This window comes from Dromiciops gliroides, chromosome 4, assembly GCF_019393635.1.
Source record: "Dromiciops gliroides isolate mDroGli1 chromosome 4, mDroGli1.pri, whole genome shotgun sequence".
NCBI lineage: Eukaryota > Metazoa > Chordata > Mammalia > Microbiotheria > Microbiotheriidae > Dromiciops > Dromiciops gliroides.
In genome coordinates, this window is record NC_057864.1 from 336,468,884 (window position 1) to 336,493,415 (window position 24,532).

General features: G+C 39.1%; 2 protein-coding genes across 3 annotated transcripts in view; one reads left to right on the forward strand and one right to left on the reverse strand.

The window, feature by feature from the left end:
* Window positions 1-2,398, reverse strand: part of RTN4IP1 (reticulon 4 interacting protein 1) — a 66,111-nt gene extending 63,713 nt beyond the window's left edge. Inside the window, exon 1 of one of the 2 annotated variants that reach the window (XM_044000701.1) lies at window positions 1,102-2,398. In XM_044000701.1, the coding sequence (XP_043856636.1) occupies window positions 1,102-1,372 (271 nt within the window). In that variant the 5' untranslated portion in view covers window positions 1,373-2,398. The remainder of the gene's footprint in view (window positions 1-1,101) is intronic. The other variant, XM_044000702.1, reaches the window with a different exon arrangement.
* QRSL1 (glutaminyl-tRNA amidotransferase subunit QRSL1) lies at window positions 2,111-24,166 on the forward strand. Its single transcript, XM_044000700.1, is given in 13 exon segments — window positions 2,111-2,242; window positions 5,153-5,312; window positions 6,013-6,111; window positions 9,960-10,056; window positions 11,322-11,498; window positions 14,791-14,966; window positions 15,089-15,201; window positions 17,714-17,817; window positions 17,819-17,904; window positions 19,008-19,125; window positions 22,185-22,329; window positions 22,331-22,391; window positions 23,434-24,166. Coding segments are annotated over 13 exon segments (1,581 nt in total). The 5' UTR covers window positions 2,111-2,218; the 3' UTR covers window positions 23,655-24,166.
* Window positions 24,167-24,532: the final 366 nt, after the last annotated feature.

Below are 24,532 nucleotides of genomic sequence, written 5' to 3' on the forward strand. Positions count from 1 at the left end.
ATTTGAGGATGCTAAATGACATAGCAATTTTTCCAAAGTGAAAATGACCCAGAATAATAAAGCAGTTCAACAAAATTCCAATAAACTTTAGTGAACCATATTTCTTGTAAACTTTCACCTAAGTGCTCATCTGTATGGTTGGAAGGACTTTTCTCACAGGAACATCACTGTACTGATGATTTCACAAGTCTGGACCCAAAACAGAAATGTATCACGTTCAGATGGGAAATTAACAAATAGCTTAACTGAGTTGAAACTGGACAATGTGCAACTAAATTGCAGAGACAATAAGAATAATCCTAGCCTCTCTCCTTTCTCTTAGTTTATTGCTTTCTCCAGTAAACTAATAAAATAAGCTGTGGGCAAAGAACATGACAATACGAAAATCAAATCTTGAACTGATGTAATTAGCGCATGAAAATTCTAGGACCTGGCACAGACTTCAGTAAATCTCCATGATCACCATAGCTAGGCATAAAAAAAAGGACGTTGGCGATCTAGTCCAACCCCCTCAACTTTGCAAATGAGGAAACCAGGGCCCAGCTGATTTAATTATAGGACGGAAACTCAGGGACCTTACGCTGGCCTCAGGAAATCTTCATGGTCACAACAGATGATAAGAAGATCTCTGGGGTCATCTGTTCCCACTTCTTCAGTTTACAAATGAGGAAACTGAGGCCCAGAGAAAGCAAGAGATGACAGAACTCCCACTCAAAATCCAATATTCTTTCCACGACAAAATGTGGGAACACTCGGTTGCAAGTACAACCCCCATAATTTATGAAGAAATAGAACCCAAATGAGTTTGTCAAACATAAAAACTAATCAAATTTACATCAAAAGAGAATACAACCTTTAGTGTATTTTATAGTACAAGTTCCAATTTCAACAAGGTTGTAAAAGGGCAAATTTAAGGGACTCTTAAACAAATGTTTGGGGATTGTTTTCTTTGTTTACATTTGACCTGTTCTCCATCTGTATCTCTGCTCAGGTTTTCTATAATAGCACACATTAAAAAAAACCAACCCACCACAAACAACAAAAAACCACCACAAAACCCTTCGATACAATAATAAAAGTTTTAGGAAAAAACAAACTTACTTCGCATGTTAACATCTATAGGGTTTATACTGGCAGCATGGACCTTAATAATGACTTCATTTGGATAGTATAAGACAGGAAACATCATATTCTTTGTGAATCGGAGCACTTCATTCGCTCCGTATTTATCGATCACCCAGGCTGGCATAACAGTGCTCCTGGAAGCCGTGGTGCTGATGTTTCTATCCCGTGAATCTCTCGCCAGTGCCCTGCATCTCCCCGGGCACAGACCACGCGCCCTCCTCAGCACGACCATCTTCAGGACCTCCATCCCCACGCACTGACTGCTCAGGTGGCTCCCGAACCAGCCTCACCTGAGGCTAAAAGAGCCCCGTGGCCCAATTCTGCCCTGCCTTATTTCTGGCAAACACTTTTTAAAAATTAAATATTGAGAATAAAAAGGGGGGCAGAGGGAGTAAATTGCAAGCACCCTAGAGTGTGAGGTGCACCCATACACACACACAGACCCAAAAGTAATTAATTAGTTATTGCCGGTCACCAACTCTTTTAACTCTTGCTCGTGTCAAGGATCAAAATCCAACTTTAGTCTATAATGAATGGGCTCTGCACATTCTTCTAATTTGTCTCCCCCTCTAAAAATAACAATAATAGTAACTCTCCCTGACCGACCCCAACCCAAGCAATGCAATATCTCCGCACCCCCAACCCCGCAAAAGCTCCTCTGCAGACCCAGTCCGCTATAAATCTAACAGTATAGCGTCCCAGCTCAGTCCCGTTTGCTCCCAGGGGGTCCCCGCAGGCTGCCTACGAAGTGCCCCGACCCGTCCCCAGTCCAGGCCCCGGGGTCTGAGCTAGAGGTAGTGAAGCCCGGGGAGAATTTGATGTTTCCCAGTCTCCACGAGTGCCCTCTCACTCCCCGGCTTGACCCAGGCAGAGGCTAGCTCGGTAGCAGCCAATAACGTGCGAGGATCATTGCCTGGGGACCAATCGGAGCACGCGACTCTGAGAGGTGCAAGAAGTAAGATCCAAAATGGCTGCGCCCATGTAACACCTGCAAGCGGTGGCCCTTGACCTTTTCCCTTTCCGCCGCTCTTTTGCTCAGAGGTCTCTGCAGGGTAACCGGGGTCGGGCGGCTGAGCTCGGAAGGAGCGGCATCATGCTGGGCCTCAGCCTCCGGGAAGTGAGTGTCACCGGCCTGCAGAGGGAGGGACCAGCGCCCGGGCGGTCACTGGCATGGCGTGAGGCGCCACAGTCCGCGCAGCCCAGCCCGATGGGCAGTGGGCAGCCGCGGGGAGGTGGCCTGTGATGTCCCGCAGAGAGAGAGAGAGAGAGAGAGAGAGAGAGAGAGAGAGAGTGTGTGTGTGTGTGTGTGTGTGTGTGTGTGTGTGTGTGCGCATGCATCTGTCGGACAGAGCATTTTAGGTCAGGCTTAGAGCTCCTTTTAATGTGTGGGGCGGGGGAGGGAGGAGGAGGAGAGTAGGGGGTCTTATGTGGCCTTCCATCCACCGGACCTGGTGCCTTACAGGTAATCATTTATGCCAAATAAAACCTCATTTCCGGTTGTCCGCTTTGCCTAGATCAAGCAGCGGCTGCTGTGTGATCTTGGACAAGTCATTAAACTGGGACTCAGTGTCCTCTTGTGTAAAATGAACCCCCGCCTCAGCCACGTTTCTTCCAGCCCAATGTGTGGTCCTTGAGTCAGTCATCTAGAATTTACTAATTATATGTTAGTCCACCAGAATTTATTAATCGCCCGCTCTGTGTCCTATTAGCGTCCTTCAAGTTTCAGCTAAAATCCCACTTCAAGCAAGAGATGCAGGACCTGTCTTTAAGCTTGTTTACTGAGGGCGGCTAGGTGGCGAAGTGGATAAGCACCGGCCCTGGATTCAGGAGTACCTGAGTTCAAATTCGGCCTCAGACACTTGACAATTACTTAGCTGTGTGACCCTGGGCAAGTCACTTAACCCCCATTGCCCCGCCAAAAAAAAAAAAAGCTTGTTTACTCATTTATTTATTCCACAGAATATATAGCGTTTATTATATGTTCCATGTAGTAATATTTGTCACATATCACACATATAGATTCATTTTTCTAGATGTCTAGAAATCAAAGAAAAATTAATTAGTTCATTCCATTAAGGAGTTTATCTTCTCTTGGTGCACAACTAACTATATATACCAAATACATGCATAGCAAATGTAGTATAGATATGTGTACGTGTTTATATGTCCACATACATATTACGTTACACAGACAGAATCGGCATTATCTTATTTTTGTATTGGTACCCTGAAGGGCTTAGCACAGTGCCTGGCTCCTTAGCACTTAATAAATTCTTGTTGATTGATTGATAACATACTTGTAAGGGTTGCTATGAGGCTCAAGTATGGAAAAAGTACTTTGCAAATTTTAAAGCAGTTTGGAAAATCTTCTACCCCCTCAATTTCAGTGCCTTCCCTCTGATATTATCTCCAATTCTTGGAGGGGGAAATTATTCTTTTATTGAATCTAGCTTCATAAGTAGAGAAAAGGGCAGAAACTGAAAATCAGGAACAACTGGGAGAATCAAACTCTGAGGACAGGCTTCCAGGGAGGATTTGGCTTAGTGACTTGGTTCTTACTTTCTCAGCCCTGGGTCTTCAAGAAGAGAAGCACTAGGATGTTGGAGAGGGATATACAATGGGGAGTTAGGATTTCAAAGTCAAACCACCTATTTCAAACTTTTATTTAGGGCTTCAGGATTGGGAGACTAAACTCTTCCTTCTTCCTGTATCATATCGACCTATGTATGCTCCCAGCACCCAGAACTGGGAATAGTAATGTGTTAACTACAATATGAGTTAAATAGTTTTCATGGCATTTTTCATGGAGTTTTTTGGTACTAATCTGGGAACCTAACTGTATTTATAACATTGTTTCAATGGGAAGAATGTTTTCCAAATTCCATTTTCTCATTTACAGTTCAAAACAATCTTGTAAGGCAGGTAATACAGGTATTGTTATTGCCATTTTACAGACAAGGAAACTGAGGCCCAGAGGTAAAGTGATTTGCTCATGGCACACACAGTTGTAATGTATCAGGAGCAGGAATTGAACTCTGTCAAGATAGTATGATATAAGAGATTTCTGTCTGTCAAAGATAAGAATTGCCTTCCTCAGTTTAAGGGGAAAAAAATCTTGGTCTTCCTTCCTACAGTTTTGTTAGCCCACCTGCTTCTCTTTCCTAGACACACACTGCCCACCTGCCTGGTTTCTTGAAGATTCTGTGAGCCTTTAGACGCAAGGGGAATATGAAAGAATGTGAATGGATGAGCACAATTCTTACAACTACTAGAAAAACTATTTAAAATGTCTGCCCTGATCAGTCATTAGCTTCTCCAGAAAGCAGAATTGGAAAATTGCATTTAAGATCTATTTCACCTCAATATGAGTGGGGAAAAAAACCCACCAAACTTTTCAACAGCGAAAAAAACAGGATTGTCCTGGTGCTCTCTTTCAGCTGGACACTAGAAATTCAAGCTGAGGGTAGATGGTCATTGAATGTTGTATAGGGCTTCTGCAGGTATGGTTTGATTACAGTTCTGAGGTCCCTCTTAAATTGTGTAATTCTTTCATCATTTGAATATAATAGGGGGCAGCTAGGTAGCACAGTGGATAGAGCACTGGCCCTGGAGTCAGGAGGACCTGAGTTCAAATGTGGTCTCAGACACTTGACACTTACTAGCTGTATGACCCTGGGCAAGTCACTTAACCCCAATTGCCTCACCAAAAAAAAAAAAAAGAATATAATAGGATAGCACATTATTATGATGGTGTTCTGTGTTTTCTGCATATATTCATTTCCACAAACATAAGGGTGGGTCTGTCTTACCTACCTGTATCTTCCTAAGGACCTCTTTAGCACAAAGCTCTTTGAATGAATGTGTGGTTAATCATACTGCATGTGGATTTGTTTACCTGATCTGGACTATAGTGTAAGCACCTTGAGGGAAAGTCTTGTATTTTCTTCTTACCTTTTACTCCTAGTACAACATATATATCTATATTTTTTATATACACTATATGTTAATTAAATGGAATGTATTGCAGGTTTCTGCTGCCCTGAAACAAGGTCACATCAGTCCAAAGGAGCTTTGTCAAAAATGTCTCTCTGTCATCAGGGAAACCAAATTTCTTAATGCTTATATTACCGTATCAGAAGAGAAAGCCTTAAAACAGGCTGAAGAATCAGAAAAGAGGTATGAGAAAGGTAAATTACTTAAGAGTGTTTTTCATTGCTGTTTTCCTGGAACAATTTAAGTAGATGTAGCATTTGTGAAGTGATGCTTTTAATAACATGCTCTCATTTGATAAAATTGACATGAAGAACAATAAACTGATGCTAGTAAATATATGATTTGGAATCATATATATATATATACACACATGCTGTTACAATTTCCATTTGAAATTAATTTGAGTGTTTTTATGACAAAAACTGGTTAGTCTACACAGTAAATGTGTATTAAGCACTTTCTAGGTGCCTGTCGCTGTGCTAGGCACCAGGAATATGAAGGCAGGAACAAAACAATTCTGGCCATTGAGGAGTTTGAAGTCTCCTGGGGGAGAATGATCCCTGCGTTAATAAGTGTCGTATGAAGAAACTATAGTGAAGCAAGAACCCTGTCTAACACTTGGTATAATGGGGGAAGGCTGGGGCAAGGGGCAGTGTTGTTTGCACTGAGGCTTGAAGGGATCCAAAGATTCAGTCAGTGAGACCCTTCCAGAAACAAGGCATGACTTGTGGGAAGATCTGCACAGAGGAGACAGGGGATGGAGCCTCCTCAGAGAGTTTGTACAAGGGATTATCATGAACTAAGGCTGTAGAAGGTCATAGCAATAGCTAGGGTGAATGTACTTTTAAATTGTGAGCTGTTTTCAATCTGTCACTTTCCTGGCTTCTAACACAGGTCAGGCCCTGGGAATTTTAGATGGAATTCCTGTCTCTGTAAAAGACAACTTCAGCACTGCTGACATTGAAACAACATGTGCGTCCAATATGCTGAAAGGTAAAATACCTCTTGAATAACATATTGAACCTAGTCCTGAGGAGATATTGATAACTTTATGGAGCATTGACTCTTTCTCATTCCTGGGGTAATTTTAAGTTCAAAATAGAATTACCCTCAGTTCATCTTCTAGGAAATAATATTTTTCCTTAGTATCTAGACTAGTATTTATTTTTTATATTTACTCTTTCAAAATGAAAATTGTTTTGTCTTTTATAGGCCTAGTGAAATAAGTGTTGTTTAGTGACTCCGAGGCCAGGTTTCTCTTTTTGATTACCACAGGCATCCATGAGGATGTTTCGTACATGCAGTAATTTCTCTTGGCTTCGTGCCTCATCTGTAAAGTGGGAATAAATGCAGGATGGGTTTTCTTGGTATAGTGGATAGAGAGCTGGCCTTAGGAAGACTTGGATTCAAGTCCTACCTCTGACATGTACTTGGCTGTGTGACCATGGCCAAGTTACTTACTCTTTATGCCTCAGGAGAGTGGCAGCATGGTACAGTGGGAAAACATGCAGAGGACCTGGGCTCAGATTCCTTTTTTCTGCCTGTGCCACCTTGGGTAAGTGGCTTCATTTCCCTGGGCCTCAGTTTCCTTATCTGTAAAATGAGAGGGTTGTACTACATAGCATCTGAAGATTCTCCCAGATCTAGATTTATGATCCTTTGATCCTTCCATTCTTCTGGAGAACATTGTAATCGATCATTAGCACCTGATAACTTGTTGGTATTTATTTACCGAGTTCTCTCTCTCTGTGAGATAGATTGCCTCGATACACTCAGTGCAGCCAGGTTTATAAGAATCAGACAGATCCATTAGTGTTTATGACTGAGGGAAATAAAACTAAAAGGAAGATTGAGAGATCTAGAAATAAAAAACACATGTTCAGTAACTGAGTGACAAGCTTGGTAGTTTGGACAAGGAGAGGTGATCCCAGGTTTGTCTTTTGTCTCGTCCATAACTATACCTATTTAACTGCTGACCATTTTTCAGTTCAGTTCAACACCTGTTAAGTGCTTATATGTGAAAGGCATTCTGCCAGATGCTGCAAAGACAAATCAAATAGGAAATAGACTCTGTCCTCAATGAATTTCCATAATATAACAACGTGGAGCCAGTGGGCCCAGGTTTTAATCCAGCTTTGCTGCTTACTAATGTTTGACCTTGGGAAAGTGATTTCTTCTCCCTGAGCCTTATCTTCAGATATTAAAAGGAGTTGGGTTAGATGATCTTCAGGGTTTCTTCCAGCTCTAAACCTGTGATCCCATGTATACAGATATGAATAAACAATGTTATTTCAGGAGGGAGAGAGCACCAATATCCAGGAGCATTAGGAAGGGCCTCCTGGAGGGGCTGTGCTTTGAAGGAAGATAGGAATTCTGAGGGTCAAAGTTGGGGAAGCACATTCCAGACAAGGAAAGATAATCTCCAAGAACATACAGATGTGTCATGTATGGTTCACCCTGGAAGAATATGTAAAAGGGAATAGTATGAGGGGAAACCCCTGAAAAGTCAGATTGTCAGGTCTTAAATTCCAAGTTGAGTATTTTGTGTTTTATTCTAGTAGAAGCCAAAGGGAGCCACTGAAGATATTTGAGTAGGGGACATGACATGGTCAGATCTTTGTTCTAGGAATATCCATTTAGTAGTTGTGAATGGAGAGGGGAGGGACTGGCACTATGACCGGTGAAGATTGCCTGCTTATGGAAGGGAAAGGTTTACTGGAATATCCTCATTTGAGAGGGGAGAAAAATCACTTAGAATCACTTAAAATATAACTAGAGAATGATGTTTTGCTGTGCATTTCAAAAAAATTGTTACTTTTTAACATTCTTTTTTGTTTTTTACTTTTGAGTTACAAATTCTCTCCTCCTTTCCACAGCCTCCCCCACCCCTTGAGAAAACAATATAACATCATTTATACATGTGAAATCATGCAAAACCTATTTCAATTGTAGCTATACTGGGTGGGGGGGAGGCAAGAAAAATAAAGTAAAAAAAAAATCATACTTCAATTTGTACTCAGTTCATCAGTTCTCTCCTCAGAGGTGCATAGCATTTTTTTCATTAGAAGTCCTTTGCAGGGGCAGCTAAGTGGCACAGTGGATGAAGCACCGGCCCTGGATTCAGGAGGATCTGAGTTTAAATCTGACCTCAGACACCTGACACTTACAAATTGGGTGACCCTGGGCAAGTCACTTAATCCCCATTGCCCTGCCTGCCCCCCCCACCAAAAGAAGTCCTTTTCAATTGTCTTGGATCATTGTATTGATCAAAGTAGCTAAGTCATTCACAGTTGATCATTGTTACAATTTTGCTGTTACTGTGTGTAATGATCTGGTTCTGCTCACTTAGGTCTGCATCAATTCATATAGATCTTCTCATGTTTTTATGAAACCATCCCCCTCGACATTTTCCTACAGCACAATAGTGTTTCATCCCAATTATATACTACAGCTCTTGTTCAGCCATTCCCCAATTAATGGACATCTCCTCAATTTCCAGTTCTTTGCCACCACAAAAAAAGCTGCTATAAATATTTTTGTACATACAGGTGCTTTTACCTTTTCTTTGATCTCTTTGAGATATAGACCTACTACTGATATTACTGGGTTAGAGTGTATAAAGAGCTTTATAGCCCTTTGGGCAAATTGTTCTCCAGAAGGGTTGGACCAGTTCACAACTCTACCAGCAGTGCATTAGTGTCCCTGTTTTCCCACATCCCTTCCAAAATTTACTATTTTCTTTTTCTGTCATGTTGGCTTATCTGATAGGTGTGAGGTGATATCTCAAAATTTTAATTTGCATTTTTCTAATCAATAGTGGTTTAGAACATTTTGTATATGACTGGATAACTTTTATTTTTTTCTTCAGAAAACTTGCCTGCTCATGTTCTTTGACCATTTATCAATTGGGGAATGACTTAGATTTTTATAAATTTGACTCACTTTCCTATATATTTGATAAACAAAGACTCTGTCAATTTTCTGTAAGTTTTTCCCCTCAATTTCCTGCTTTCCTTCAAATTTTAGTTTTATTGGTTTGGTTTCTGTAAAACCTTTTTAATTTCATGCAATCAAAATGATCTATTTAACTTCCTGTGATCCTCTCTATTTCATATGTGGTCATAAACCCTTTCCTTTTCAATTAATCTGACAGGTAAAATTTTCCATACTCCTCTAATTTGCTTGTGATATCACCCTTTATGTCTAAATAACCCACCCATTTTGACCGTCTCTTTATATTGTGTGAGATGTTGGTCTCTCCTGCTGTGCATTTTAAAAGAATCCAATCCTGAAATCATTAACTATCACACAAAATTTTTATAAAATTACACATACATAGGGGCATCTAGGTGGTACAGTGGATAGAGCACTGGCCCTGGATTCAGGAGGACCCCAGTTCAAATCCAGCCTCAGACACTTAACAATTACTTGCTGTGTGACCCTGAGCAAGTCACTTAACCCCAATTGCCCCCCACACACACACACACACAAAATTACACATTCATAAGAGACCTTTGGGAAGGTATAATGAAAGGGCAGGTTGTCATGAGGGAAACTATAGAGCCTACAAGGTTCTGACCAAGCTGGAAGTTAATAAATGTAAAGAATTTTCAGGGCAGCTAGGTGGCACAGTGAATAGAGCACCAGCCCTGGAATCAGGAGGACCTGAGTTCAAATATGACCTCAAGACACTTGACACTTACTAGTTGTGTCACTTGACCCCAATTGCCTTGCCAAAAAAAAAAAAAAAAAGAATTTTAAAGTATATTAATTAGTGGAAGTGAAAAACCTTCACTGTTCTGTCATGTCTCAAAAACAACTCTGAGTTTCTTTTTTTTCAGGTTATATACCTCCTTATAATGCTACCGTGGTTCAGAAGTTATTGGATCAGGGGGCTGTTCTTCTAGGAAAAACAAATTTAGATGAGTTTGCTATGGGGTAAGTAACGTGATGGCCCTTGTCTACTTTATCTTGTTTTATCTTTCATCCAGCTAAGTAAATAGAGTCCTACTTTTGGTAGGCGAATGACCTCTTGAGATACCTTCCATGCCTGTGATTTTTATCTCAGGTGAAATACGGCAGATGAAATGATGTTCATCTTTGGTCCATCAGGATGAGCAATTTAAGATTATATGATTAATTCTGTGTAAAAGTAATAAAGCTGAATGGAAAAGACTTTGAATTTAGTGTCCGAAGGTCTGGATTAAGATCCTGCTTCTGTCTCAGACACTTGACACTTAGTAGCTGTGTGACCCTGGCCAAGTCACTTAACCCTCATTGTCCTGCAAAACCAAAAAAACCCAAACCAAACCAAACAAAAAAGATCCTGACTCTGTGATGGCTAGGTGTGTGACTTGAGGCAAGTTTCTTTTCTAAGCCCAAATTTACTCTTCTCTAAAATGCCAGGGGAGTAGGGAGGTTGGGTGGGACTACAGTTCTAGTTGTTAGGAAAGTACCTTAGAACCTCAGTGCCCCATAGAAATGTGAATTATTAGAGCCTGCACCTATGATGATTTCAGAGGAGCGGACCAAGTGTTGCTTTGAGAGGCAGGAACATTAAGTGTTCTCCCTTTTTAATGACTCGAGGAGGAAAACTCTCTTTTTGGGCCATCTCCAGCAGGCCTTTCCTATCTTATAGGAGTTTGCTCAATAATAGGTTACTGGTGGTGTCACAAGATCAGGTTCTCCTTTCTTAAAACTTCTGTGTGGGGCAGCTAGGTGGCACAGTGGATAGAGCGCCAGCCCTGGATTCGGGAGGACCTGAGTTCAAATCCGATCTCAGACACTTGACACTTACTAGCTGTGTGACCCTAGGCAAGTCACTTAACCTCAATTGCCTCACCAAAAACAAACAAACAAACAAAACAACAACAACAAAAAACTTCTGCCTATCAGGGCTCAATTTAAGGGCTCTTGTCACCTGTGTTCTGAAAAGGTGGTTTATTGTCCTTTGAAACAGGCTGCTTTGGTTTCTAAGTAATTTCTCCTTAGTTGCTTGGCGTGATTGGTTGTGGGGGAATAGGATGATAGGCCTGTTTGCCTTTTTTCCTTATATCAGATCAGGGTTCCACCTTTTCCATTCAAGTACCACTAAATTTCCAATAATAGCTAGATGAGTGGGCGGGAACAATTCAGAAGATGAAGAAAATTCTGTGAATCCACAGACATGTATGCTTTAATCTTGCTTAACTATTTTGCTTCAGATCTGGAAGCACTGATGGTGTATTTGGGCCAGTTAGAAACCCCTGGAGTTATTCAAAGCAATACAGAGAAAGGAGAAAGCAGAACCACCACAGAGCTGATGAAGATTCAAATTGGTTAATAACCGGAGGCAGTTCTGGGGGCAGTGCCGCTGCTGTATCTGCATTCACATGCTTTGCGTAAGAAGATTTTTCCTTTCAATATTTTATATTAAGGCCCAACCGGGAGTGACTTTTTGCTTGACAGAGATATAAACAGAAGCCCTATACAAAATCTAAAAGTAATAGTTCATACAAAAGCACCACAAAAAATAAAGACATGATATTTTCTTCCTAGAAACTATTATATTAATGCCTATAGATAGGTTTTTCAGGTTTTAATCTTTTTTATCTGAGTTCCTGATAATGTAAGGAAACAATTATCAAAATGACACTCAGTGGGTAAACTTAATTTGGTATTTTATCTATGAGAATTTAATAACAACAGTTAAACTTCCTGTGTAATATCTTGCTTTGTTCTTTAAAAAAAAATTGATAGATGAGAAGAGGAGGTGGGGGGTGTGGAGCAATTGGGCAGGCGTATGAAGGAGCGTTTATTAAGCAATTACTTTGTGCCAGGCACCTTGCTGACACATTTACTTATACAATTACAAATGATAAATAAAGATAGTCTCTGCCCTAAAGGACCTTTCATTCTGTTGGAGGAAGATAACACATTAGAGGCAGCTAGGTGGCTCTATGAATAGAGCACTGGATCTGGAGTCAAGAAGACCTGATTTCAAATGTGGGCAGGTCACTTAACACTGTTTGCCTTAGTTTCCTTATCTGTAAGATGGTGGTGATGGTGGTGGTGGTGGTGGTGGTGATGGTGATGAAGATGATGATACCTACCTCCCAGGGTAGTTTTAAGGATCAAATGAGATAAGGGGCGGCTAGGTGGCACAATGGATAGAGCACCAGCCCTGGAGTCAGGAGTACCTGAGTTCAAATCCAGCCTCAGACACTTAGCACTTACTAGCTGTGTGACCCTGGGCAAGTCACTTAACCCCAATTGCCTCACTAAAAAACAAAACAAAACAAAAAAAGGATCAAATGAGATAATAATTGCAAAGCACTTAGCATAGTGCCCGGGCACTTAGGTGCTTTGTAAATGCTTATTCTCTTCCCTTTCTTCTCCAAAAGGGAGTTGTAAGGTGGGTGGAAGGCTGAGGTGGAGAGGCAAGGCAAGGCAGAAAGTAGTCTTGAGGCATGGGCTGAGCTGCTGTTTGCAATGAGCTTAATTGGCTTGGTTACTCTCTCAAATGGAGGTGCCAGGGAGGAAACTAACCAATTGGAGGGTGAGACCCTATGCAATGTGGTACATAAGAATGAAACCACTGATGGCTACTGGATGATGGCCTTGGCTTGGACCCTTCCACCATTTTCTGTCTATGTGGCCTGGAACAATTATACAACTTCTCTTGGGCCTCAGTTTCCTCTTCTGTAAAACAGAAGGCTTGGACTAGAAGACTTCTAAGGTCCGTGGTCTAGCACCAAATAGTAGTCCTCCACCAGTCTCAGACGACCATGGATCAGCACCCTAAAGAGCCACAGGCCACAGTGTGGCTGTGCAGTCCGACGTGGGAGCTGCAGCTCCTGAGTGACCCATAACCGGCAACTGCTGCATCCTGTGTTGTATCTACCCCATGAGGAGTAGCTGGAGTGTCCTCTCCAGGGCGCTGGCCTGAGCGGATCAATATGGAAAACAAGCTGTTGCCCATGCAGTAGGTTTTCCCTCTCCTCGACATTGGTGGATCCAAAGGAGAGGCAGAGCCAATATAGTTTGGCACCAGTGCCGCCACAGGAGTTGCCAGAGGGATGTGATGTCCAACATCCAACTGCCTAAGGGACTCCGACTCCTGATTTTTCCCTGGGGTTAACTCCTGAAGCCTTTCCCATATATGGGTATAGCTGCAAGGCAGCGGAGGTTTAAAATCAAGGTTTTCCTTCCCCTAGCACCAAATACTGTGATCCTAATGATGTAACAGAATAAAATAATTATCTTAAACAGAAGCTGGCATCGTATTTTGTTGTGGCATGAACACAGGCTAGATTGAATATAATTTCTGATGTCTTTTCAATGGAATCTATTAACTCCTTGGACAACATCCTGGAATCAGTATACTTTTAGCTTGCATTTAAATTCTGATAAGCTGTGTGGATAATGATGGTTTTTTCCTTTGGTCCTATGAATTTATAGTTATTATAGTGAATTACTTGTGGTATTTAAATCTGATTTATGTGTATTGTTTTAATATCTTACAACTGCACTAATACTTTTGGAATACTTTATATATAGAGAGAGAGATAGATATGGATATAGATATGTACATATTGAATTAATTGTACTTCATGTCTCTGTCAAGACTTGTAAATAAATTCTTTCAAATCCTTTTAGATTTATTTTAGTGGTTTCACAGATCCACAACTAAAAAAAAAACAAACGTGAAGTTTTCAGGAACTGATGTGCTTATCATAGGGCATTTGTTGCATTCTTCTTATTTAGCTAATTACTTGCTTTTTATGTTTTAAGGGATGTTCCTTAAAGTTCTTCCTACTCTAAGAAAAATTAGTTTTCATTATTTGGGTTTACTTCTCACTTTATTTAGTCAGGTTTGTTGTTGTTGATCATATCACCTGAATCAAATTTAGTGTATTTCTTTAATAATATGCCATGGTTGATGAGCTATTTTTTCCTAATGGTATTGTAACAATTGATTTGCCTTTTTAAAAAGAAATGATATTCAGTAGTTTTGTTTGGGTTTTTTTTTGTGGGTGAATTGTTTTTTTGTTTTGTTTTTTAAAATTCCTCTGGAATTTTATTAATCAAATTAAAACCATGCTTTTGTTTATTTGTTGGGATTTTATGGTTCACAAAAATCTTATAAGTTAGCACAATAGAATTGAATTTTTTCTTTCTTATACTTCTTTTATCCTCTCCTGGAAGATCTCATTTTGTTTTTAGGATCCTTTGAGAAAAACCCTGGCATAATTTCTCCTGAAATATATTTTTTATCATGTTGCATAGCTGTCAAGGATACCCATGAGAGAAAATAGTCTAGAAAATATCTTGAAATGTGAAAGGGATATTTTTATTCTTTATCTTAAATTAATTCAGTAAGGATAAAAAAATAAAATTTCTATTTTCTTTAGTAAACAAATAAATGCTTTTGTTATTGTTAATAGCTTTGAATATGTCTCATCAGCATTATCTTGTAAATTAAAATCTATCATTTCAGAATCAATAAATAAAAGCAGGGACCCAGAAAAACTTCAGATTGAATATATCTAAAATTTCACTATAAAATATTTGCTTTAAATTTTTTTGTTGTTATTGTCTTCTCTTCCTTTTAAAGGTCTCTTTGAATTTTCTTTTAAAATAGATATATTTAAAGCTACAAAATCTTCTAACTGAGGACTGCTTAAATCTCAGGGCTTTGGGATCAGACACAGGAGGTTCAACAAGAAACCCAGCTGCTCTATGTGGGCTGGTTGGTTTAAAGCCAACCTATGGACTAGTTTCCCGTTATGGCCTTATTCCCTTGGTGAATTCGATGGATGTTCCTGGGATCTTAACCAGATGTGTGGATGATGCAGCAATTGTGTTGGGTATTTATAAATATGTACATATGTATATGTGTGTAATTTCATGTAGTTCCCAACCAAGTACATTCTCCATTGCAGTGTATTTTCTTCTCTGTTCCTTATAAGCATTATATCCTTTTTTTCAGGTGTACTGGCTGGGCATGATCCAAAAGATTCTACTACAACACAAGACCCTGTTGGACCATTTCTACTTCCCATTTTGAGAGATGTCAGCAAGTTATGTATAGGAATACCAAAGGTAACTTTTTCAGCTCATCATTTTAGAAAAGTACCATCAAAGCAGAAAATGTGTAAGCTTTTTAAATAAGAATTATGCTAGAGCACCAAATCCCAGGCTTTTCTAGTGAAAGATTTCTTTTTAAATAAAAAATTCTGAGGACTCCCAGTGATAGCAGCTATATTATTCACCTCCATTTTTTGAGAAAATGCTTGTTTTACAAAGAAACCATGGATTCAAAAGCGCTTTTAAATATATTTGTATTTTATTTTAAGTGACAAGAGCATTTTCATATATTTGAAAAATAGCAAAACACACATTTGAGTCAGCTATTCATCCTACGGAAGGTGTTTGCTTTTGGATTATTACTGAATCATTGCTACATATTTGGATGGGGCTAAATAAAAATCAAAATGACAATGCCTGCTGTGCTTATGGATTTTCACACCCTTTGCAACTATTCTGAAGCCCCCTGGGGGTCCTCAACCCACACTTTGGGAACCACCTTGCTATAGTATTAGAATTATTCATATATGGAAATGAATGGAGGTATGCATGATGTTCAGTATACCTATATAAACCAAGTGAAATTTAAAGCCTTAACTCTCTTAGGCTGAATACTCCAAAAATATGATCCTAACCCTGCTCACAATGAACTTAAATTTTAATGGGGGAGACAAGTACCTACAAAATATATATATAACACACATATGTGTATGTGTGTGTAAAGTTAATGTATACAACTGTAAAGTAGTTAAGCTCAGGGCAGCTTGGAAGGGGGAGCGCTAGAAGTTGGGGGATCAGGAAAGGCTTCATGCAGAAAATGGCCTGAGCTGCATCTTAAAAGGAGAAAGGGATGTGATGAGGCAGAGATGAGGAGAGAATGCACTTTAAGGATGGGAAATGGGCAATGCAAAAGCACAGAGATAGAAGATGGAGTATCATGTTAGAGAAACAGAGGTTAGTTTGGCCAGATTGGGCAAGAAGGTGATAAATATCTAAATATCCAGTGAAGCTGGAAAGATAGGCACGGTCCAGGTTGTATGAGCCTTTAAAGGCTTAAACAAAGGAGATAATCTTTTATCCTAGAGGCAGTAGGAAGCCACAGGAGTTGGCTGAATAGGGGGCATAACATAATTAGATTTGCTTTTGAGGAAATTATTTTGTGCGTAGAATGGACTAAATTGGAGAGAGACTTAAAACAGGGATATCAATTAGGAGGCTGTTGCAATAATCTAGTTAAGAGATGATAGGGGCCTGAACTAAGGTAGTAACTGTATGAAGAGGAACCAAATGGGAAAGGTGTTGTAAGGGTAGAAATGAAAAGATTGAGCAGCTGATGGGGAGACTAAGGAATCCTAATAATGCCAAGGTTACAAACCTGGGAGACTGAAAGGATGCTGGAACCTTCACCAGAAACAGGGAAGCTTGGAAGAAGAAAGGATTTGTGGGGAAAATGAGTTCAGTTTGGAACATGTTGAGTTTAATGTCTTGGAGACTGACATCCAGTTTGAAATATCCAATATGCAGTTAGAGATATAGGACTGAAGCTCAGGGGGGATCCTGGGGCTATGTTGATGGCTATGGAAGTCGTCTACATAGAGATGATAGGTACATCCATGGGAGAATGAGTATAGAGGAAAAAGAGGGCAGTCATTCTACTTTTTTTTTTAATCTATCCCTGATCATTTATCAGGGTTAGGGAACTCCTTAGTATATAATCTCCTTCTGCCACTGAAGATCAGCAAATCTCTTGTAATTTATAGTCTTAAAGAATTACATGGAGAGCATCAGTGACTTGTTTGTGGTCAACACAGACAATATGCGGCACTAACCATTCTACCACACTATTCTCACTGATACTCAGATGTTAAATGAATAAGAATGTTTTGTTCAAGCTTCCATATCATAGGCATTGTAATTTTTCTTTCAAATGTACTTACCTAAATTTATCACCAAAGAGAGGGCAGCTAGGTGGCGCAGTGGATAAAGCACTGGCCCCGGATTCAGGAAGACCTGAGTTCAAATCCGGCCTCAGACACTTGACACTTACTAGCTGTATGACCCTGGGCAAGTTGCTTAACCCTCATTGCCCCACAAAAAAATAAAAAGACTATAGTCTAGTTATTAGACCATTAAAATGAAAATTAGTGGCTCTCAGCTCTGAATTCTAAATAATTGAGTTTCAAGCTTCATAACTATATCATTGCATTTCTTTGGGCCTTCATTTCCTAATCTAGAAACTGGAGATAATGATACTAATATATATCATCCAAAAGTAATTAGTAAGAATACAATAAAGTCCTTTTTAAAAATAACAACCAACCTTGAGGTCGTCATTGTAGTGTGAGCATTCTATAAATTCTTATAAAAATGTATTGTTTATATTCCTTAGCAAATAGTCATCTAGCATTTTGTTCGGTTTTGTTGCATGTGTTTATCTTCTCATTTATTATCAAAGATCATGGAAAACAAACCCATGTAAATTTGTACAGGTGGTCAGCCTGATGTTGACTTTCTTTTTTTTTATAAGGAATATAATGCACCAGATTGTCAAAGTGAAACACAAGCCCTTTGGTCTAAAGCTGCTGACCTTTTTGAATCTAAGGGGGCCAAAGTAGTGGAAGTGTCCTACCCCTACGCGTTACTCAATTGTTTGTTATCATGTTTTATGCACAGCAGAAGTGGCATCAAACATGGCAAGATTTGATGGGCTAGAATATGGTAAGGCTGCTTTTCTTTGGATTCCAAAATTGTTTTATTCTAATAGTTAAAGATTCACTTATTCAATTGTAGCAAAATTGCTTCCTGCTTATTGTATGTATGTAATTTGTTTTTAATGTTTTTATGGATATCTTTTGTTTTCTTGTTACCTACATTCCCAAATGTTTCCCTCTTTCTCTTTTCCTTATAATAAAGAATAAAAAACAAAGTGGGGGGGGGAAGGGAAGTTCAGCAAAACCAGCCATTTTATTGGAAAAGTCTAGTGCTACATGCAGTGTTCCACTCTTCTAATGCCCTGCCTCTGGAAAGAAGCTGGGAGGGAGGTATCTTTTCAGAGCTTTCCTTTGGGGCCAAGCTTAGTCATTATAATTTCACAGTATTCAGTTTTGATTGTTTTATCATCGTTATTCTTTCCATTTACATTATCGTAGTCATTATGTATATTGTTTTCCTGGTTCTTCAAACTTCATTTTATGTCAGTTTGTAAAAGTCTTCCATGCTTCTCTGTATTCTTGATATTTGTCATTTCTTCCAGCATAATAATATTCCATTAGATTCATGAACCACAAGTTATCTATCCCTAACTGATAGATGTCTGCTTTGTTTCCATTGTTTATTCAGTGTATGTATAATTGTTTAAAATGTTCATGTAAAGTACCAATAAATTACCGAATCTTTACATTGTCACTTCAACTAAAACCCACTTCTTGGTTGGCTTATTCTTGGCTCTCTTGGAGGCTGGTCATTTTCTCATAGATCAGCCAAAGATTAAAAAAAACAACTCACTGAGAAAACAGTCTTCCTAGATTTCAGTCATTGCCAAAGGTATGAATGTTTAGTCAAAATCTGGCCTCTCTTATATGACAATTCAGTCAGTCAGTAAGCATTATTAAGTACCTACTATGGGCCAGACACTTGCTAAGCACTAGGGATACAAAAAGAGACAAAAAACTTACAAGTCAAATAAAACAGTTTTCTAAGAAAGCAGATTGAGAATGGGTTTTGTAGGTTCTGTTTTCTTTTGCTGATGATTTCCTACAATATAGGGGAAATTCCTTTATGTTATATAAAGAGTTGACTTATTTTGTATGTTTGATTTGCAGGCCATCGGTGTAATGTAAATATATCTACTGAGGCCATGTATGCTGCAACAAGACGAGAGGGGTTCAATGATGTGGTGAGAGGAAGAATTCTCTCAGGAAATTTTTTCTTATTAAAAGAGTAAGACAGCTAACTACTTTGGGAAGAAACTATTTTAAAAGTTTCTGTTATTGATTAAATTTCAGGAGTGAAATAATGCCATATATTTTTATGACTTTTTATGCAAGTTAAGATGTTTTATCATGTCTGAAAATGCAAAGTCTTAGTTGTTAAATTTAAGAATAGAAAGTTGCAGTTGTGTGCTCTTTCTTTTTTTAAGTTAGAAAGAGCGTGCTTAATATTTCTTAATTCTTAGTTATGTAAAAATCCCAAATAGGCACATAGCTGGTGAAAGCTAACTGGAGTCCAAAGGCCTTTTCATCTTAGATGTTCTTAGGCCTTAGTGCCACATCAGCTTTAGTCCTGATAAACCCTTACAACAAAGGGTGCTCATTGGAGAAATTGGAATTGTAATAGACTTTTTTCCTGCTTTACTCTGAGAAAAGCTGCTCTATCATTCCTTTTAGGAAGTAACTCTTAATTAATGTACTGCCTACTTAGATCATCTTCAGTACAAGTTAATTCATGGCCTTCCCATTAGAGACCATACACCTTCAAGTTGGTAAGATTACTGCTTTGGCCCTCTAGGTCTTGTACCTTGATCAAATTTTTAAAAATATATTTTGATAACTTTTTCATTATAATTTATAATCTTATGTATTTTATGCATTTAAAACCTTTATCCTCATAAGTATAATGGCTTTACCAAATTGCCAGAGAGGTCCATGTTGAAGAAAAGGTTAAGAACCCCTGCTGGTTTACCTAGTGAAACTCAGACTGATTCTTAAAGCATCTGGTCACCCCACCCCCACCCCCAGATGTCTTTTCCTGTGATGAGGAATGTTTTTTCTCAACATGCTCAGTTGACCTTTTTCCATATCAAAATAAAGGCCACATTTTCAACATTGACTAAATCGTTGGACATAATTGGCTAAAAAGAAAACAAAAATTAATGCAGTGAAGCTGAGCAATTTTCTAAGAACTATATATGGGGCAAGTACTGGACCTGTGATTTCATTAGTTTTGGGAAATACTGGGTGAGGAAGTTCTCTCTGACAAGGCAGATCATCATCTTATTGGCAACTCTTAGTCTTAGAGAGTGGCCTAGAGCACTGCTAAGTGACCTGCCAGAGTCACAAGTGTGCCACACGTGAGACTTGAGCTCTCGTTTTCCCAGCTCCAGGGGCAACTTCTCTCTACTATATCACAGTGCTTCTCATAGAGGATCTTATCTTCTTTTTTTTTTTTTTTTTTCGGGTGAGGCAATTGAGGTTAAGTGACTTGCCCAGGGTCACATAGCTAATGAGTGTAAAGTGTCTGAGGTCGGATTTGAACTCAAGTCCTCCTGAATCCAGGGTCGGTGCTCTATCCACTGCGCCACCTAGCTGCCCCGAGGATCTTATTAAACTGATCACAGTGCTCTCCTTTTACAGGGTTTTTTTTTCAATGCTTTGACTTGATCTCTTAGAGTACATGTTGACCCAGTACATAGGTCACCCTGCATTTTTATCCAAAGAAATTCCTTGCGGTTGCATGATGGCAAGGTGAAGGAAGCAGGGCCTGACATAAAGGTTAATCCCAGTTTAGGGCTAATTACTTTTTACCTTAAAAGTCAGCTTATGAGTTAGCTTAGACAGCTTTGCATTTTGTTGCACGGACAGCTTTGCACAGTATCTCAATCCCTGTTTAGTTACTTCCCCTATTTCTCATCCTTTTATTCAAAACAGGAAGAAAGTGAATAAGTTGTCAAACAATTTCATGTCCTCTTATGAATGATGATTTTAGTGTGATCATCAGCTCTGTGTGCATCATCCCTGTTGCAACTGGAAACTGATATCTGCAAATGTTTCTGTGTAGACTGGGATTGAATGACAGTGATACTTACTTGCATAGCGCGTCACCCTTTACAGAGTATTTTCCCATACAGTATGTTGTTTGATCTCATCCTCACACCAACCCTGTGAGGTATATTGGGAAAGATCATGGTACCCATTTTATAGATGAGAAACCAGGGGCCCCAGAGCTTAAGTGGTATACCCAGGCTCTCAATACCAATAGAACCTATAGCTCCTGACTTCTAGCCCATTGTTCTTTTCATGATGCAATACTGGTTTAATATACCTTTTTTTTTTTTTTGCGTGGGACAGTGAGGGTTAAGTGACTTGCCCAGGGTCACACAGCTAGTAAGTGTCAAGTGTCTGAGGCTGGATTTGAACTCAAGTCCTCCTGAATCCAGGGCCCGTTCTTTATCCACTGTGCCACCTAGTTGTCCCCTTAATATACTTTTAATATACTTTCTTGTTCTGTATCACAAGTGTGGAACACATTGATAATTCTTTTCTTTGAGGGTTGTTTTTTTTTTTTTTTGTGGCACGAAATTCAGTAGAGAACACGAAACTCTTCCTCTAATGTGATTTATGTGTGATTGCATAGATTCAGTACACCATTGTAATTTTGACTGGGAAAAAAGTATCTGACAAACCAGGTCCTCTCAATCTTTATTTAAGAAACAAACAAAAACTCTTCAAGATTAGGGTGTCCAAGGGATCAGATTCATTATTATTCTAGGTCTTTAACATCATACTGGTGACAAACTGGCAACTTGAGCACCTTTCTGTTGTACATTTGAATAGTTTCACAGTGATCATATTTGTATTTTATTGTCCTTTGTTTTCTATAATGTTTGCTAATTAACTAAGATATTCTTAGCACACGGTTACAGAGGGTGGACCAAAAGTCACATTGTTTTCATAATGACTTTTTGAAAATTATTTTTCTCCATTTACAAGATTTGATTTCTCACACATAATGCAAATTCGTTTTCTGTATATGCTGTAGATGATGCCATGTCCCTCATCTCTAGGATCTCTACTGCTGAAATTTTAGTTTTATGAGTGGGTCTAACAGCTGGTCAGTAATGAGTCCTGGTTCATAGAATGTCATCTAAACTCACTCTTGATGATTAGCATGCCCATGTAAAGTTTATCTGTTTTATTTTCCCTAATCAAAGCTCAATGTGAACTTGAAACCTACATGGATAGGAATGAAATGTCTCTAAAATGTCAACTGTTTTCCCACAGGAACTATGATGATTACTTTGTGAAGGCACAGAAAGTGAGACGACTCATTGCTAATGACTTTGCAAAGGTCTTTAATTCTGGTGTGGATGTCTTGCTTACTCCCACTACCCTTAGTGATGCGGTGCCATACTTGGAGTTTATCAAGACCAGACAACAGAACCCGCAGTGCCCAGGGTGATATTTTTACACAGAGTGTAAACATGGCAGGTGAGACTAGGGGGTGGGGAACGGCCCTCAGATCTCTTAAAGCTGGCTGACCTTCCAGTTCAAGCCAATTTGATTTAACTTTGGATGCCTAGCTTAGTCCTAGCCTTAGGTGTGAGGCATCTTGTTACCTTAGAAAAAGTAGATTTTATCATTGATACTGCTCAAGTAAACTTGGCATAACGTTGGTCACTGAGTCAAGATCTAATCTAACTGAAATACTTCAACTTGAATTTTTTCCCAGGTGGAAATTAGACTTCTAGTACAGGTCTTGGGGGAGTTAACCTTTCAAATCGTCCTCAGCTCAACTCAGGAAGCATTAGTTAAATACTTACCATGTGCTAGGAATTCTGCTCAGAGCTCAGAGTACGAGTAAGCCCAAGAGGCTTATACACTGTCTGGGCAGAAGCAGCATTGTATCATGGTTCTCAAACTGGAAGGGATTTCAGTGTGGTGGAGCTGTCTCCTTTTATAGAGGAGGAAACCAAGGTCAGCCCATGACAATGCAGTGACTTGCTCAGTGTCACCCAGTTGGTAAAGTATCAGAAGCAAAATATGAACCCAGACTTTCTACGTCCAGAGACAGTGCTCTTGGCTTTGTGACACAACACCTCCTGGTATATGTACATGGAATATATATGTATATGTGTATGTGTACATACTGCATGTGTATAATAGTATATACATGTATATTGTGTGTATATATGTGACACATTAACATGTTTATTTACTTTGTGTGTGTAAATGTATGTATACACACGTAAATATCTCTATATTAATTTCTGAGAGGAGGAGAGGGCTCAGGTTTCACATTGGGGCAGCTGTTAACAATAGAATACATATTCCAGAGGCCACAGTGGAAGAGTTGGGTACTTATTTTGTTTATTTTTTTCATCTTCATTTCAACCAGAGTACAAAAACAAGAGACCAAAAGATGATTTAAAAACCAAAGAAACCAATAAAAAAAATTTTAATGAAATTAGGGGCATGTCGTAGCTTAAAAACAAAACCACGCCAGAACAACCTCTTGTTTCTTCTTGCTCAGGTTTGCCAGCTGTAAATGTACCCATGGCCCTCTCCAGTCAAGGTTTGCCAGTTGGGCTGCAACTGATTGGTCGTGCATTTAGTGACCAACAACTTCTTACTGTTGCCAAGTGGTTTGAGGAACAGGTGCAGTTTCCTGCCATTCAGCTTCAAGAATTAATGGGTAATTGTCAGACTTTCTCTCAAGATGAAAAGTTGACTTCAGTTTCATTAAAACGGTAATGAGAAAGACTTTTGTACAAATTCAAAATGACTTTGAAGGTATTTATACTCAAAATAATTAAGAATGAAGACTTTTAAGAAGTCACGTGGTCTTTTTAAGTGATTGTGATTCGACTTACATGGGATTCTGGGATTGTAAATAAAAACTTTTAAGCTAGTCAACATTTATTGAGTACACTCTGTATTTTAAGCATTCTGCAATGAGGGGAGATAGGGAGTGAATGGAGGCAATCAATGGACATTTGAGTAGGTTGCAACTCTAATGTGAGACAGAGCAGATCAGAATTCAAGCACACAAAAAATGAGACCCATATAGCAGGCACAGTTGTTGTCTAGGGCCCTTAGTCTTTCCTCTGCTTGTTGTTCCCCATGAATTTCCAAGACTTATAGCACCCTTTACTACCATGCTTGTCTATAGTTGTTAGAGAATGCACCTTGTTCGGGTGAAACATGGTAACTATAAAGCATCACACTTATTTTATCTCTTAAGTTATATAAAGGCATCTTGTCCATGCTGACTCTAAGAGATTAAATTTTGCCAGTTTTATAGCAAGAGGAAGACATTAATTCTGAGAACCAGTTTGATGGAGCCAACATCCATTTGATCTGTTCATATTTTTATCATTTAAAATAAAGAATAATCACTTTTCAGAGAACATCAACTCTGTTGATGTTATATTCCTGCTTAATGAGTTGCTAACATTTTGAATCTAGAATTACAGAAGAGAAACATTCTCTATTCTCACATAATAATACCTGCCTTTCATGAAATGATGCCTAATTTGTTTTCTTTTGTCTTCCATCACTAACCCAAACCTGGACCATCATATCCTGCCAAGTCACTGTCTGGGAATTTAAGTGGCAAATAGTTTCTGTGT